The sequence below is a fragment of the Ruditapes philippinarum genome, unplaced genomic scaffold (assembly GCF_026571515.1).
Source record: "Ruditapes philippinarum isolate M1 unplaced genomic scaffold, ASM2657151v2 ctg239_1_1_1_1, whole genome shotgun sequence".
NCBI lineage: Eukaryota > Metazoa > Mollusca > Bivalvia > Venerida > Veneridae > Ruditapes > Ruditapes philippinarum.
This window is the reverse complement of record NW_026858173.1, coordinates 328,933-346,154: the sequence shown is the minus strand read 5'-3', so window position 1 is coordinate 346,154 and position 17,222 is coordinate 328,933. Positions and strand designations below refer to the sequence as shown.

Below are 17,222 nucleotides of genomic sequence, written 5' to 3'. Positions count from 1 at the left end.
ACATGTGTTTAACAGTGCACTCTTCGGTTTGGAATAAGGGTTTTCGATTTTTGAGACCTGGTCGTACTTTTGTATTGAATGAAGAACCAAAATGCATTTCTTACCATAGTCTTCCGTATGGCTAATCTCATTTTCTATGACATTCTGCAACTCCCCTACATCATAATTTCTCTGTTCGGCGAGCATATTCAGCAGGGTGTCTGTGGCATGTTCAGGAAAAACTTCCTTCCATCTGCACAGTAATTTAAGGCGCTGCATGTCAGCATCACTCCAGTCACTGATAGCAGCATCAGCTTCAATGTTTCCCTGTGGTAATCTCAGTTTAGATGCCAGCGACGTTGCATTTTCTCCCGATAGATGCCGAGCTAAGCGGCCAAGAATTCTGTCGCTTGGTCGCCCACTGCTCATTTCAATGCGGCGTCCACATTGCTAAAATATACATATCGATACTTCAGTTATTTCCCCGGCACAGTTCTGACACATTGGCATCCAGGGATAATATTTCTAACCGATTACATTTAAACAAACAGAAACTTAATAATTATTGTTTTGTATATACATGTATCTTGCACATTTCAAATATAAACAAAATTAGCTGCCTGAACAGGTTACGATCAAAACGCCTAACATTTTGCCACTGACTGGGAAATGATATCATTTTAGAATGGAAATCTGTGAAATTATAACAATCACCAGTTCTAAGTTCAAAAAGGCAGTTAAATGACCTACACATTTAGCGGATCTTTGGCGTATCGTGCAATATTTGTACTATGAAGATGACCAATTTCCCCATATGAAGTGTTCAGTAGAACATCTGCTTGTAAGATAATGGTGGTCGTAATATTTATTGTAATGAACATTTCAAATAGTTCTTGTAACTTCTTCCCAAAGACTTTCTGAGTATAGTTTGTGTCTTTATGGGGTATAATGACACATTACCTCTCATACAGTAGATGTATGTATGCATGTATGTATGTACATTTGTATGTATGTATGTATGTATGTATGTATGTATGTATGTATGTATTCCACTAAAGCAAATATTCGATATTGAACCATATTCCAATCTTTTCTATCATTAATCTATTTTTTATTCTTTGAATATCGACTGTGAAAGTAGGGTTCTTATAATGTCAGTATTGTTTAAAAGTATGTTATATTGTTCAGCCAATACTGCACAGTTTAAAAAGTAGACACCATTCCATAGCAGAAAAACCAGAATTGTCGGAGCTATATATACACCATAATTACAAATATTCATTCAATATTCAGAAGGATCAAAGTCTTTTTAAGCAATTTCCATCTTTTTCATTCGCATTGAAAAGACACTTACAGAAGTGACTTTGCTTAAATTAAAAAAAAAAGAAACTTAACTTGTGTAAGCAACTTTGTAAAAACATCACTTACTGAATATGGGCTCCAAGGCAAGATCTTGCTAATTTCATCCCACGTGATAGCATGGTCCTTTTCGCCATCAGTACACATCACTACCCCTTTATCACGAACTTTCTGCAAATTTACAAATACTCCTTTTTGGTCATTTCCGTGTTTCCTGCACTCGATTTCTACTACGTACGAACGTTATTCTTGCCTATAAACACGGAGAATGTGATCCAATCTTTGACTGAATAATACACAAAATCACTTCTGTTAACCCTTGTTGCAACCAAGGTTCATCTAATTTTTCAAATATCCACTTGCAATTTTTCAGTTTCAAAGTATAACACAACATTCACCAGCCAAACTTCCAAGCCCCATAATGTCCTCTCTTTGAAAAGTAAAACAATGCAAATAGGTTGAATATCCGTGGAGTGTCAGCTTTCTTGTAGATAATGAAGGGATGGATCCTCGTTCAAAGCGGCAATTCAAGCAAATGATTAGAAAAGCCGGCGGGTACGTTATGCATCAGCAAAAGAAAGCCCTTCAGAATTGGGGGGGCCTTTTCCAGATAAATGACTTTTTCTTTAATCTGCCTGGTGCGGTTTTAAAAACAAGGGATAAAGTATTTGTTTTCCCTTCGGAAGAAGTGCATAAAATGTGGGAATACGTCAATTCGTAAAGTAATGCCCGTTGGGAAAGAGTTTCCTCACATTTTTTTAAAACCTTTTGATCAAAAAGGTTTCGAGCGTCAAAAAAATTAAAATCTTTGTTTGTGCAACCCCACTTTTTCAAAAGGGCCCCACGAAGGAGGAAAAATGCCCCCCTTTTTTTTGGGCGAAAATTTTAGCCCCATTAAAAATAAGTGTAGTAGGGGGGGTTTGGGGAAATAGAAAATTTTTGAAAATTTATCTTTCAATTTCATCGGGCAAAGTGCATCACCTTTCCTTTCGGTGTTCGTTTCCAAGGAAAGCCTAAACTTTTCCGGGGTTTTTTTTTGGAAATATCTAAATTTTTTCATCAAAGCTCTCGAAATTCTCTTTTAATTTCAAAAATCTCCCTCCCCTTTTCTCCCTGAAGAAACAATTTTTAAAGAATTGATTCCATTGAGCTGGTATTTCTTCAATCGAGTGACCCAAGGGTCCCAAAAAATGAGGAAGCAAGGATTTTATTTTTCAAGGCCTCCAGGTCTTTTAAATCATCTTTGATTTGGATGTATTATCAAATTAAACAAATTCAAACCTGGTCAGATTTTCCCAGTACAACTCGTTCGAAAGAATCTGAGAAAAATTTTTATTCCACTAAAGTTTCACACTATTTGAACATACCTTGTCCCTTTAGGTGGAACCGACAATAATGAAAAGGTTGCCCACGACCGTTTTTGTTCATTATCAAGGCCCCTTTATGGAATAGTAGCTTTGATATGGGGATTTCCAAAACTTAAAGTTTTTTCAGAAATAAAAAAAAATAGAATATATTGCTAACAAATCAGGGCAAGTCCAAATAACGGTACACAAAAACATGCGCTCTGCTTTATTTCAAAAAGAAAAAGTTTCAAAGCGAATCATTTTACATATCATTTTAAATTAAGATATTTTTACATTAGTATTTTAGAAATGGATCAATTTTCAAAATGGTGTGAAACAGATACAACACCTATTTCATTCCCACGATTTTGAAGTACATAGAACTAATGATGTTTTTTAAAAGTTATTAAAATAACAATTTTTTGTAAATATAAATGAATTACCTTCCACTGTGAACTGTTTCAATGTTTTAGTTTCTAAATTTCAGGAAGTATCTTCAAAGAGTTTGTCTAAGTCCATGAGGTCAAAATTCAATAAGCAAGAACATAGACAGCTGACGGTTGCCCCATAAAATTGCTTGGTGTTGTACAGTAAATAAGTTGTTTGACCCAGCAAAGTCCGCAGTAGGATACATAACATCTTTCTTCTCTTGCAATTTCCTTTCCAACGTTTTCACCTTTCTGAAGATATCTCCTCTTTTTGCTTTTACGTCCAAAAGATCTTGAGTATGTTTTTGTTCTGTACGTACTTCTTTCCTCAACCACTTCTTCTGATCCCCAATTTCAAGCTCCTCTATATCAGCATGTGAAGTGTTTTCTAACTTCCGTTTCTGCTGCTTTCCTCCTTGCTTATTACGAATCTTTGGGCATGTTTGCAAGAGCAAATGCCAATTCTCTGGAGATTTATTCTTTTTCATAATCCTGGCAATATTAAATAGGAAAGAAGTAACTTTGCAAAATTAAATAAATGAATGGATAACAGTCATATTTTAAGTAATAAAGTAAGTTACATAATGCATTAAAATGAACACATTGTTATTCGAATATTAGAAAGTAGTAAAACAAATTATATAGAACGTTTATGATATGCATTTTACAAAAGATAAAAAAGAAAAGTTATTTGTCTTAAAGATAAAACAATATATTTAAAAGGTCTAAGGTTTAACAATACATATGTGCTGGAGTAGGTTTAGGTTTAACGGCACACGAACACATAAATGGTCATTCCGCGCCGAAACATGTTAGGTCTTAAAGGTAAGAACATGTACAATGTATGGTAATATATATCAAAGATAAAAATACAATGTTAAAAATCTGGCTTGTGTATGAAAGCTAATGACAAATTGGAAACAAAATAGGAAAATTCTAAAAGAAACACATACAGCTTATGACTTTTAACTAATGTAATTTAGAATTTCGGACTCCAACACGGTGCGATTAAATGGGAATGGTTCCAGTAATTCTCAATTATAAATTTAAATGTTCCTTGATTAATAAGGATAGTTTAAGTTTTGTAAGGTGTATGCTAAAAGGTGATTCGGCTATGTGTATCCTTACCTTTTCGAGATATTTAGAGTAGTGTTACTAAAAGAAAATGGTCTTTATGTCATCTTATTGACTACAGTGCAGTACTATATAAAAGCTCAACTCATATTCAAATTTGAAACTTAACGAGATAGTATAAACGAAGGTCACAATGATACTGTAAAGGTATTCACATAATTGTGTCTTAACCTGAAGGTTTTCGTTTTATATGTTAGCCAAAATGCGCAAAATACGGTAATCGGTCGCAAAATAAGTCAAACATCTTAGATTAGTTGGTTAAGCCAGTAAGGATGTGTAAACAATCATTATAAAGTCACACACTTTTAATGTACTATTTTGTAGTTTAGTATAACAACGAACCATGCAAGCTTATCATTAGGGCAATAATTTACCGATAATTAATATGTCATGGAGCATGGGAACTGTTATAGACTTACCGTTTCGTTGGTTTCCCAAATATCTTTGACCGTACTCTCTCAATGCATCTCGTAAGTAAACTTGGTTTATTTCAAAGACGCTTCAGTAGGCCTTCTGATTCAGGTCCGAACATTTTTACATCCACACCTTGAAGACGCTTAAACCAGACTTGTTTTTTTTCCAGCTCCCTTTGGTTACCAACAATATTCACCCTCACGTGGTTAGATCTAGCTCTGCCTAATTCAATGTTCTACGGTATAACTTCCAGTCATTTTCATCAAGACATGGGAGCCCCAAGCTGGCAAAGTCGTCTTCCTGCAAAGCGGTCCTGAATAAATAATAGATAATATACTAAAAATTTTAATATGGCAACTTTTCTAAAAAGCCGGTAAAAACAAAAAAAAACAGACTAAAATGTTAGAATCGGTTTGATTTGTACTGTTTATAAAAGGCAATGAAATGTACAACTTCTCTCTATGGCTTCATTGTACCGGCTGTGTTAAGTGTTTAATCTTCAACATTAAAATACTAACTATTCATGGACAGTATTTACACAAAAATATTAAAATGAAATATTGGCTGATATTTACACATGACTCAGTAAATGTTAAAAATCTGTGAAAAGGATCTTAGGTTTGTCAAGCATACATATTTGCAAAGAAACACTTTATCAACATGAACACTATACATACCAGGATCGTCACTAATAGGCACAGCTCCGAGATCACCGTCATCTCCTCCTGTGTCCGAATCCTGACTACTCGATGGCTCGCACAAGCTCCTTTGAACCTGTCCTTTCTTATCATCAAACTGCCATTGGACCTTTATTTACGAATTTTAACAGGTGTAACAGACTCCAAACATTCTTCAATCAACTTCATAATTTTTTCGGCCTTTTTGTACTTTATTTGGGAAAATCATCCCTTTTCCGAATGATGACCTGATCGTTAGGCGTTTCATGTTTCTAAACTGTCTTCTGTGAAAACTATCTAAGGACGTGTTACTGTCCTCTCTCTAGGAAGTTTCGTGTTATACTTAACACACACAACTTTCTCTGTAAACAGAGTTTGCAAAGTTTCAATCAAACCCAGCATCATCACTGTCTATACAATCAATTATCTTGTACATATAAAAAGACCCTCGTTTTAAACTTGAACGGGGATTTCAGCTCTTTCTCAAAATGTTCCAACGCTGGTGTTTCAATATCTGGCGTTGTCATTATATAAAGATTCTTTCCTTTGACGGTTTTTCGAGACCTTACAAAAATTTTCTTCCGACATGAAAACGTTTGAAATATTTTCTCCTGACATACTAGAGCATTGGCAACATCGCATTTTGCTTCCAGGTTGTGTCCAACAACGATCACGTAAAGACCAGAATCTAGAGGAAATATTTATAACAGGATTAACATGTGGATTGGTTTAATATATTTACATTCCAAAATAAAGTTTTTTTGATAATATAATCGAACATAAAACTGAACGTGATATACATCGACTTAATATATATGTACAATAGAAGTTTTTTTGTTACATAATAATAGAGAGTGGAACCTTTCATGTCCATTTTTTTAAATAAAAGTCGAGCATGCTTACATTTGGCATCCGGCGAAGTGAGTCAATTTAACACTTTACCTGATGGTTGTTTTATTTGGTCCAGCTCTTCCATTTTTTTTAATTTGGCACTGTCCATTTTGTGCCATTTCCCTGAATTTTAGGGATATCAAAAGCTTGGGTAGACTGCCGGAAGTACGGGGCTGGCATGGCTCTACACTTGTGGCAAAGGTTAGCATTTACAGTTCCATCGGTTTTTTTTTTTTTCAAAGCAGTAATAGTCTAATTATGATAATGTGTTGTTAACTCTATGATTATGTATTTTGTTGAGTTTAAATCATTTTCTTTTAAAAAGATTGTTGAATTTTGTTGTAATGTCTTTGATTATTATTTTGTTTCAAATTGATAAAAGACACATTTCTGTCATGTAGATCAATAATTTGTTTTTCTTCTCCGAAATGTTCCTTTTTTCCGATGTGGAAAAAATAAGGTTGGCCTAAATCAGTATATATCATATAATTATAACATGTAGTTAAGTTTAAACATTTGTTAAAGCTCGATTGCGGAAAAACTTATTTTAATAATCACTTCCTGTAACTAATCATTAGTGGTGTCAATGAGGAAACATGCTCCGTGTATGGCTCGAACCCAAGATCCCTGGATTGAGAGACAGCTAGCTAGTATACACTAGGTCACCGTTTCTCTTAACATAAGATTTAAACTGTGTTTGAAACTTACAGACAACATTGAAAACACAATTAAAAGCGATAAACAATGTAATAATTAACTGTAAGTTTATTTACTAGGGTTGTAGATTCTGTATTGTTTCTTTGATTTTTCTTCATGTTTTTGATTGGCTTAAAATTGTTGACCTGTCTTATACAAAAGGTTTGGTCGCTATATCTAGAAAAAGGTCTAAAGATGGTGACCGCCTGCTTTATTAGCTCAGTTGGGATAATACACTGAACGACTTTTCTAACGCAACACTTGTGCTTTTTAGTGTATTTTGGATTATAAAAGAATGGTTATTAGTGAAATTAAGAGTATAGATTAATGAACACTTCACACATGTATTGTAAAAAATTTATTGTAGTCGATGAATGGAAAAGTATAAAATTTAACAGAAATAAAACATGAGTAACAGAGAATAAATCGCAAAATTCACAACACAACGATGTGAAATGATTGTTTTATCACAGCTGTTATCAAAGAATGAGTAAAACATAATATCAATTAGATAATATCCAATATGTCCTCCCTGAGCTTGTATCACTTTCATACACCTCTGTCTCATGGACATCACAAAATTCCTCAGAAATCGCTGTGGAATGTTCCTCCATTCCTGCACCAGGGCCTGTTCCAGCTCTGGTAGGTTCCGGGGTTGTACCGCTCGCCTGCGCACTCGCTTATTCAACTCATCCCACAGGTGTTCAATAACATTCAAATCTGGAGACTTGGACGGCCATGGTAGCTGCTGAATGTTTTGCTGTTGAAGTAGGTTCCGGGTGGCATGTGCTGTGTGTGCCGGTGCTCCGTCGTGCATAAGTATCATACCCCGTCCACCAGCTTGAAGATGAGGAATAGTGACAGGAATAAGAACGTCCTGTTGATATTTTACAGCAGTCAGATTTCCTCGTATGATGATCAAGTCGGTTTTGGTATGTAGAAACACACCAGCCCAAACCATTACGGAACCACCGCCATACCGGTCACGTTGAATGATGCAGGCGTCGTTCAACCGTTCCCCACGCTGTCGTTAAACTCGAACCCGACCATCACTATGGAACAAATTAAAGCGGCTTTCATCCGTGAAGAGGACATTTGCCCACTCTGCACGTGTCATGCGCTGATGCCGGCGGGCCCACTGTTCCCTTTGTTGACGATGACGTGCAGTCAGGACAAGGCCACGATATGGTCGTCTTGCTCGAATGTTCTGGTCGCGGAGACGCCTGATAACGGTCTTGCTACTAATATGTCTGCCATGTGTACTAACTGTTGTTAATGCAGTCGATTCGGCGGTCTTAAATCGGTTTTGAAGATGACTTGCAATAATCTGGGCATCTTGTACAGGTGTTGTAACCCTGCCACGAGGCTGCCGCCGCTCGTTCTCAACTCGACCGGTGCGTTGGTACTTTAACAGAAGTCTGGCTATGACAGACACATTTCTGCCAAAAACTCGCGCCACCTGAAAATAAACAAACAAGAGTGATGTTTTTTCCCTTCTAATTATAGGAAAGTAAATATAAAGTTTTGAGCAAATTATGTATCATATCAGAAATATCATAAATAAAGCAGTATTAACTTGGCATTGTTAGTGTTTAAAAATATATCACAAACTTACCTGTCTGGCTGAATGACCTGCCTGAAGCATGCCGATTGCGCGTGCGAGCTCTTGTATTTGCATGCGAACCATTTAATGTTTTACCGGATATCTATGTTTTTTCAATGTTGCTGACACAAAAGTATAGTTATATTGAAATGAAATCTAAAAGGTTTGCGAAAATCGTTTTCCTCGTGCAAAAAGTTGATTTCATACCTATAGAACGTGCGGAACCGATAATCCGTCATGGATGAATGATTTCGTTGAAAATATTTGCAAAAGGTAGTCAAACCGGTTCTGGTAAAATATAAGTAAGATATCTTGTAGTGTTTTTGTGAAATACGAATTTAAAAAGTGTTGCGTTAGAAAAGTCTTTCAGTGTATAACATCGGATTAATAATCATTGAATCGCTGGTTCAGTCCTCGGGCGAGACGAAACTCCTACTTGATAATGAATCTCAGACATTGAGTTTAGACTCCCACGGCTGATTAAACACTAGCGGAGAAGTTAGTGCCGGTTAGACGGACTGACCGCTGAGGCATGACTAAAATGTGCTTAAGAAACGGCGTTAAAAATTATCCAACTAACCAAACAAACAAACTAAAGATGTTATATATGTACAGTGAAAGTTGAGAAAACCGGACGTCTTTCGGACCTAGGGTTTTGTCCGGTTTTCTCAGCGGTCCTGTATTCTCAATGGCCCCTTCGGCTGTTCAGAATCCTATGTACCGAGCAACGATGCTGTATATTTACATTTTCATGATATCATGTGTACGTATATTGCTAAATAAAGAAATGATAAAAAAATGTTTTAACTTTTGTCGTCACATCATTGCATCCAAATACAATAAGTTAGGATTTAAAACGAACAGCAGTTACCTTATAACAATTAAGTCCGATTACATCCGCATGTGTTTACATTTGGGTAATTGAAAATGATTTAACGAACATAGTTTACTTTGTATTAAATAATGCCCCTATTGCAGATATTGCTGAAACCATTGTCAGATAAAGATTTTAAATTAGGTTTCGGCAAAGTTTCACTGCCTTTAATTAATTTAAGAATCCCACACAATCCCCCTCCCGGACGATTCCCCTTCCATATTATTTTCACAACCCGGACATTTCCCCTCTCGTTATTTTAAAAGGGCGGACATTTCCCCTCCCGTTAATGTTATGGGCGGACAATTCCCCTCCCGTTATTTTAGCAGAGCGGACAATTCCCCTCCCGTTTTTTTATACGGCCCTTAATCAAAGCCGCCACTGTGTATAAAAAATTCTATAACCATTCTTATTAAAGATGACAGTTTTTACTTGTGAAATGAAGGAGAATAATTCCTACACATGTGTTCAATTAAATATAAAATGAAAATGATGACTGATATTTTGTGTACTGATTCAATATTGTGAATGTGATTTTCTAATCATAATGACGATGATGACAGTTCAATTTACTATAACATGTGCATAATATATTCTTTGCAAGAATCTACAGCTTAATTGCTTTTTTGTTTTTATCAATTGTTCTTTTATTGATTTGCCGCTGCAAAAATGTATTGACGAAATAAACATTATTTTAAAAAATGCGTTTTGTTTTGTGAAAATTGGGGATATACCATTCGCACGTCTGCCCGAGAGACAAGATAATAGTATCAAATGTAAATTAAATTCAATCTAGACAAGCAAAATGTATTTAAAGTCGATTAAAAATACCTTTCAAATAAACAATATTATATAATATATATGTTCAACAGCCACGGGAGGGAATTGTCCGCTCTGACAACAGCGAGAGGGGAATTGTCCGGGTCGTTACAACAACGGGAGGGGAATGGTCCGGGTTGATAAAAGAACGGGAGGGGAATTGTCCGCAGTAAAACATAACCGGAGAAGAAATGTCCGGGTTGTGAAAAAACGTTCAAATTTACTGGGAGGGGAATCGTCCGGGAGGGGAATTGTCCGGATACCTTAATTTAACTTTGTAATTTATAGACTCGTTTTGACCATGGAATAGAACGTACTTGGCGCCGATAAATGCGTTAACATTTTGGGAAATGAATATACAAAAAGCAACGCAGTATAAAAATACTTTATTATTATTCATATGTAGTTGATTTTAACTTACCAACTCCGCGTGCATTATAACGGTAACATCTAATAAATCAAACTGTGAAAAGAGACACAATCAAAAAATCAGATAATCGGTGTTCCGTTACCACTCGGGTAGATTTTTAGACGTAAGCAATTGGCAAGTACAGTGAGTTAGCCAATAGCGGATCATAGCCAATAACGGGTCAGTCAGTTATGTAATAAATTATTTTACTAAATGTTTTGAACTTAAAAGTGTTATAACCTAACAGTCATGTGCATTAGGATGTTAGCTCCTCTACAGCGAAAAAAAATGTAAACATCCGGATAATTCTAATCAGATTCATTCAGATGCTTTACCAAGCGTTTCCGTTTGTCGCGAAATATTGCGCCAGTAACAACACAAATTTGCAGTCGCTGCTTTATTGCTGAAAAACCCCAAAAGATATTAGATCAAACCTGGTAGGTATTTGATGCCCAATATGTTAACTATATGCAGCAGCAGCCGTTTAAAAAATGCATGAGGAATTATAGTGATAGCGCTGGTCAATTAAATTGCATCACGTTGTCCAATAGCGGGTCATGCAATTTTCCAGGAAGGGACCGCCTCAAAGTTATTAAACAGGTTTTAGAAACTATTTTTTAAAGCAAATTTTGGTTTGTATACAAAGAAATATAAAATTTAATTTATTTGTGTTATTATTACAGGTGAATTAATTATGCAGTCCATGCTAAAATATGGTGTTTTATGTAGTATAAACTGCAGCAACATTAAAATATTATTGTTCTAGATTCTAAAATATTATTTTTAACTGTACAGTAACTTCTTTATTTTTAAGTTATCCACTTAAAACTTCAAATACATGGTTTTTCATCACCCACAGGATGTGTGACAAAATTTATTACTTTAGCACACATTTGTTTTACAGAATTATTTCCCCATTGAACTAAGAATTTTGTTTAAAATTTAATAATTTTTCTTCTTATTTTTATTTTATTATTATTCCTACTTCTTCATTTCTTGAGGTATCTCCTTTTATCTTCAAATGTTTGTTACTTATTATCACACACATCACATGTGATAGATTTATCACTCTAGCATGAACATTTTTGTAATCACCCCCACCCCGGACTTTTGGTTATTGTTCTTTGTCATTACTCACATCATGACATGACAAGCTCATTTGTTTACTTGTTTTTTTGTTTCAGATTCTAATGCCTAAGGGAAAGAGAAAAAGTATTCAATGTAGTCCAGCCCAGAATGCAGTCTTCTCAGTGGTAAAAAAAAAGAATAATAGTTTTAAACATGGCTAGCACATAAAAAATAAATGAATGCTTTAATGCTATGCTGTTATTTATTCTTATTACTAACTTATTCTCATTAAGATTACTTTTTTATATAAATAAAGCTATTGTTAAATCTAATTTTCCTTTAATAATGAAATAATTTTTATTTTTCAGGAAACTTCAGAACAATCCATGGTCCTTAAAAAGTCAGTTATCAAAGGGTATCATGCTTTTCAAATAAGACCACCATCAATTACACCCCCAACACGTCTAACTGTAGAGCCTGAATATACAAATATCCATGATACTGATGCCTGCTTGGTGTGGTTGCCGCCACTTGACTCATTCCAAACATTGTTACATGATAGTGTCACTGACCAAAAACGCCAGCTACGGTTGCGAGATGTAGCAGGACTTCCAATTGGCCATGTTCCACGAGGGATAGCTGGCTTTTTTCGTACCATTATGGACAAAGGACATATCGAAGCTGAAGTTACTGGTGAGCCCACTCAGAGTTTCCCACCATGGCCGGCTCCAAGTTCTGAAGGTGGTGGGGTTGTGTTGCCATGCAACTATATTATATTTCACCCAGATATTGAGAGTAATTTTCAAAAACTTTCTGTAATATTAGATAAAATCCCAGAAGGCCCTGCCATGACACTGAACAAGGAATAAACATATGTAAATTTTCAACTCTGTAAAAGCCAATTAAGCCTAACAATGCTATCATTATTTTTTTCAAAGTCTTGTTATTTTAAGGCTATCACTTTATTTTTTCAAAGCTTTGTTATTTTTAATGTCCATTTTGCAGTTTCCAGAAGTTACTTATTGGTCATATTTCTGAACCATTTTTAGTTTCCTTTGTGCTTAGGTTTAGTACAGTTAAAGTTAATTAGTATTTTGTATTAATTTACTTGCTTTATCACAAATGATTTTATATTCAAAGGTATTTTTATCAGATGATAAGCATCTCACATGATATAAATCCATATTACAACATATTTAAACTCATTTTTGCACTTTCGACAGAATTATTAATCTTTCTTACACATAATGTGCCTTTAAGTGACTGAAAATTCATAATGTTTTTAACCAAGCAAGTATTGTTTAAAGATCTAGTCAATATTGTTTTACATCATTACATGTATTTTTTTAGGTTTGACGTTGAACCAAGTCAATATTGTTTAATGATATTAAGTCATTATTGTTTTACATAATTAATTTTTTTTTAGGTTTGACGTTAAACCAAGTCAGTATTGTTTAATAATCGAGTCAATTTTGTTTTACATAATTACATGGGTTTTTCTTTAGGTTTGACGTTGAACCAAGCCAGTATTGTTAAATGATGTAGTTAATATTGTTTTACATCATTACATGTATTTTGTTATGATTTTGTTTGTTTATATCACAGAGTTTACTCAATAAGAGAAAATCAGTTGACAATTTTGTTTGTTATTCTTATAAAGTGTATCCTCATAATGACCACATAGAAGAACATGCACATTTCTTGAGACTTCATTTTAAGCTTTTGATTCACAACAAGACACTTGTGTTACAGTTAATTTAACGGAATTTTACATAGAATGTGCAAAAAATTGCTTCGATGAGCTGCTTTGTCCCCTGTAACCCTGAAAATAAAATAAATATGTTATCTACACAATTTACAATTCATTGAGCAGATATATCTAGATATCTAGATCAGCATTATTACAATCATTATTGTTTTTACCACAATCATGCAGCTGGTTGCCATTTTGGATTCTGATACCTGTGTGTTATACGCGATCTGATTGGACGTCCAATTTGGCTCGTCCAATCAGATCGCGTATTTCAACCCAGGTATCAGACTGCAAAATGGCTACGACAAGTAAAAAAAATACCGTGAAACAGAAAAAATCGGAATGATATAGTGATATTCGTTGGACTTGAATTAGATAAGCTGTGGAATTCTAGTTCTTTTTATTGATGTTAATGAATGATGCAGCGAAATCGCGCCGGAATGCGCCTCAGTCGCCGAAACGACGATTTCCCGTGTTCCACATTGTTTGGCAAATGAACATATAGTAGGCTTTCACCTTTCTATAATTATAATTTTGATAGTGGAAATTTTTTTTTATATAATTTCATCGGTGGTTTTGTATTTGGTACCTTATAGTAAGCCTTAGAGTGTTGAATTATTTTTTTTTTCAGGGTTGTAGTAGGGGTCCAGGGGCAGATAGGGATGGGGTGTCCAAACACTGATACTGCCACCTGTGGTATTGTCAGGTAATTATCTATATTATAGACCTTGTAGTCCCCTACCAACCGTCCGATATTCGGTTTCTACAGATTCCGGTATTGTCAATGTTTTTTTAACTGAATTCTTCGTCCGGTATTTAGAGCGTTCCGATTTTCTCAGCGTCTGGATTTCTCAGCTTTCACTGTACTATATAATATGTGTACTACATTATGATACATTATTATGTCGGACCGTTGACCTATATATCAATAACTACAACCCATGAATATCTTTAAATATATATAACAGTGAAAGCAACTGACAGTGATATTAGAGACAAATTAAGTTAACATATTGATTGTTAATATTGATTGATTGTATAGATTTACGTGTCAGAACCTGCATTCCTTATCAAAGCTAGCAAACAAAGTGGTACAGTATACAGGTATATATTATATATATTTAATATGAACGGATTACTGATATTTGAATGACAAAATAATTGCTTTCTTGATGTTTATAAAGCTGGAAATATCCAGAGGTAAATACAGCTTTAAATTGAAGAAAACAATAGACAGGTCATAGTACCAGGAAGTGGCATGAAACCGAAACCAGTTAAAGCAAAAATATCAAAATTTATCTGTCGTGGAATCCCTAGGAATGCTTCCAATATGTTAAAAATAGAAATTGTAACAATATTTACCTGGCATTTTGCCGGGAAACAAAGAAGGTTCCAAAATCACGCAGGAAACATTTCACAAAACTCCGAGCATTTAAACGCTATTTTAAGTTAAAATACTTGATATTTGTGGTATTGTGTGTAGGTAGTCACCTGTGAGGTAGTGACTTCCCCTGTTTTAAGTGTGCACAGCGTATCTATTATAAACGAAAATAAGAATAAATAAAATAAAACTACAATAAGGAATATTTTCGTTTCTTTATTCAATGTCCTAAACGTTTTTCATGTCTTTATTTGAGGGGATGTAACTCATGTTTTGTACTTTTAACTATACATAACAGACTATAGATAAAGTTTGTCGTACTGTCTTGATAGTCAAATTTTGCTCTTTTTAATAGAATATTTTGCGTTAACTTACTGTGATTGCATGATTATCTATGCATGGTATATCTGTCACATAGGCCTATTTTTGTTCCTACTAAAACTCGTATGTACATTATCGGACCTAGCTTGGACTATTAGCAAGTCACTCACGTATTTATACAATTCAATTCATATTTATTTCGTATTTATACCTATTTACAGACCTCCCTCGTTCAATTAATAGAATATATAGTTTTCGAATTGTTGGACATTGCATAACGGCACATTTATAGCATTAATATTATGATAGTACATTATATTTTTGTTACATTGTATTAATTAACAAATGACTGTGAAATGAAAACAATTACATTAAACACATAAGAAAATTTCTTACAAGGACACTCAGCTATAAAGGTAACACGACTGAAGATTCACTTTAAAACACATACGTTCGGCACATTTGTCTTGCCAATACTGGTCAAATCATCATAATTTCCACTTGCATAATCATGAACAAAGTTACTTTCCAGCATCCATTTACTAAATTCATAATACATATAACATGAATTTATTATTAAAGTAATTTTGTTCTTGCATTGATCAAGGGAAATTATTTTATGATATTCTGACCGTTATAGCTAGACAAATGTGTCGCATACATGCGCATTAAAGTCCTGTTTGCATTTATTGATTACATATATATGTTCTACTTCATGTGTACATGCTGTCTTTCTATAAAGGAATGTTTGCTTAATATAATTGTATGCCATTTTAAAAACAATTTTAATTTTAATTACATTTATTTGTTCTCGTACGGCTGATGCATATAAGTTTTGTAGATTTTACGCCCGGTGATATAACCGCATAAGCTGACCACGCGTGTAAACATTCTACACCCCAGCTCATGTGCTACTTTCAATATCAATTCAATGAAATATGTTATATATAAAATAGCAAGTTATTACCTCTCTTGCACCATAAATCAAAACAACATGCATAATTTATGAATGAATGAATGAATGAATGAATGAATAATTATCAAATCAGTTAATTAACAGATAATACATAAATGATTGTATCATAGTTTGGGGACCTTTCTGTTGAAAATGTGTCAGAGTTAAATCGTATACATATACATGCACAGTGCGTTAATATTAGTTACCCGCCCATTGATTGGTTCATTTTTGCTGGGGTTTACTTATTGTGACGGAAGCGACATAAATATCATATTCAGACGCACGTTCATTGGTTACTTTTTTCTCGGGGAAACAGGGAACGTGTTTTTATGTTTGACTGAAAGAACATCAAAACACTCGGCAATCTGATTAATACTCGGGGGCTACGCCCCCTCGTACAAATTAGATAGCCTCGTGTTTCGATGCTCTTTCTATTACTTATACTACATGTATATGTATCATTTTTAGAATTTAGAAATGAAGGATATTAAACCAAATGTAATCATAAAATAAAACGCATTTTACATAAAAATAATGCGGTGTATCTAGAGGTCTGGGGTGGGTGTACTTAATTTCTGACCTGGTTACCCGCCGCACACCTGTGTTTTGAAGTGGGAACTTGGGATATTGACCAATCAACGCACCGAACAACTGTTATTTAGCCTATTTATGGGTTTAGTTTAAGCTACGCCCCTTATGACATGTCTACAGTATTTAGTATGCCATTGATTTTCATTTATATGTGTCCAAGTGGTAAGTTGTCAGTTTTACCTTTTAACTGTTGTTTCCAATATAGAGCTCAGCTAGCCTGCACCACCATGCAGTCTGACCTGTACGGTGTTCCGTTTTGACAGTAGTGATTTTTAATTCAGTCTGTTACCGCGATGCACGATGGTGAAAATTCGATGGTACGATGGTGGAAACGCGATGGCACGATGGTGAAAACGCGATGGAACGATGGTGAAAACGCGATGGTACGATGGTGAAAACGCGATGGCACGATGATGAAAACGCGATAGTACGATGGTGAAAACGCGATGGTACGATGGTGAAAGCGCGATGGTACGATGGTGAAAACGCGATGGCACGATGATGAAAACGCGATGGTACGA

At 34.8% G+C, this 17,222-nt stretch overlaps 3 protein-coding genes across 4 annotated transcripts in view; 1 reads left to right on the top strand and 2 right to left on the bottom strand.

The window, feature by feature from the left end:
• LOC132752367 (uncharacterized) overlaps window positions 1-17,222 on the bottom strand; it is a 36,693-nt gene that overhangs the window by 1,658 nt on the left and 17,813 nt on the right. Inside the window, exon 6 of the mRNA XM_060742682.1 lies at window positions 105-429. Within this exon, the coding sequence (XP_060598665.1) occupies window positions 105-429 (325 nt within the window). The remainder of the gene's footprint in view (window positions 1-104; window positions 430-17,222) is intronic.
• On the bottom strand, window positions 5,663-17,214 carry LOC132752383 (uncharacterized). Of its 2 annotated transcripts, none has more exons than XR_009628812.1 (2): window positions 14,813-17,214; window positions 5,663-6,025 (listed from the first exon to the last, which is right to left on the bottom strand). XR_009628812.1 is itself a non-coding variant. In XM_060742701.1 (2 exons), the coding sequence occupies exons 1-2, from the start codon at window positions 6,335-6,337 to the stop codon at window positions 5,757-5,759; spliced, it is 327 nt and encodes a 108-aa protein (XP_060598684.1). In that variant the 5' UTR covers window positions 6,338-6,447; the 3' UTR covers window positions 5,721-5,756. The 2 variants fall into 2 exon arrangements, 1 of the variants encoding a protein (XP_060598684.1); XM_060742701.1 differs by lacking the exon at window positions 14,813-17,214 and adding an exon at window positions 6,280-6,447 and having other exon boundaries at window positions 5,721-6,025.
• Window positions 10,950-13,336, top strand: LOC132752380 (uncharacterized). The gene is made up of 3 exons (XM_060742697.1): window positions 10,950-11,066; window positions 11,814-11,882; window positions 12,066-13,336. The coding sequence occupies exons 2-3, from the start codon at window positions 11,820-11,822 to the stop codon at window positions 12,564-12,566; spliced, it is 564 nt and encodes a 187-aa protein (XP_060598680.1). The 5' UTR covers window positions 10,950-11,066; window positions 11,814-11,819; the 3' UTR covers window positions 12,567-13,336.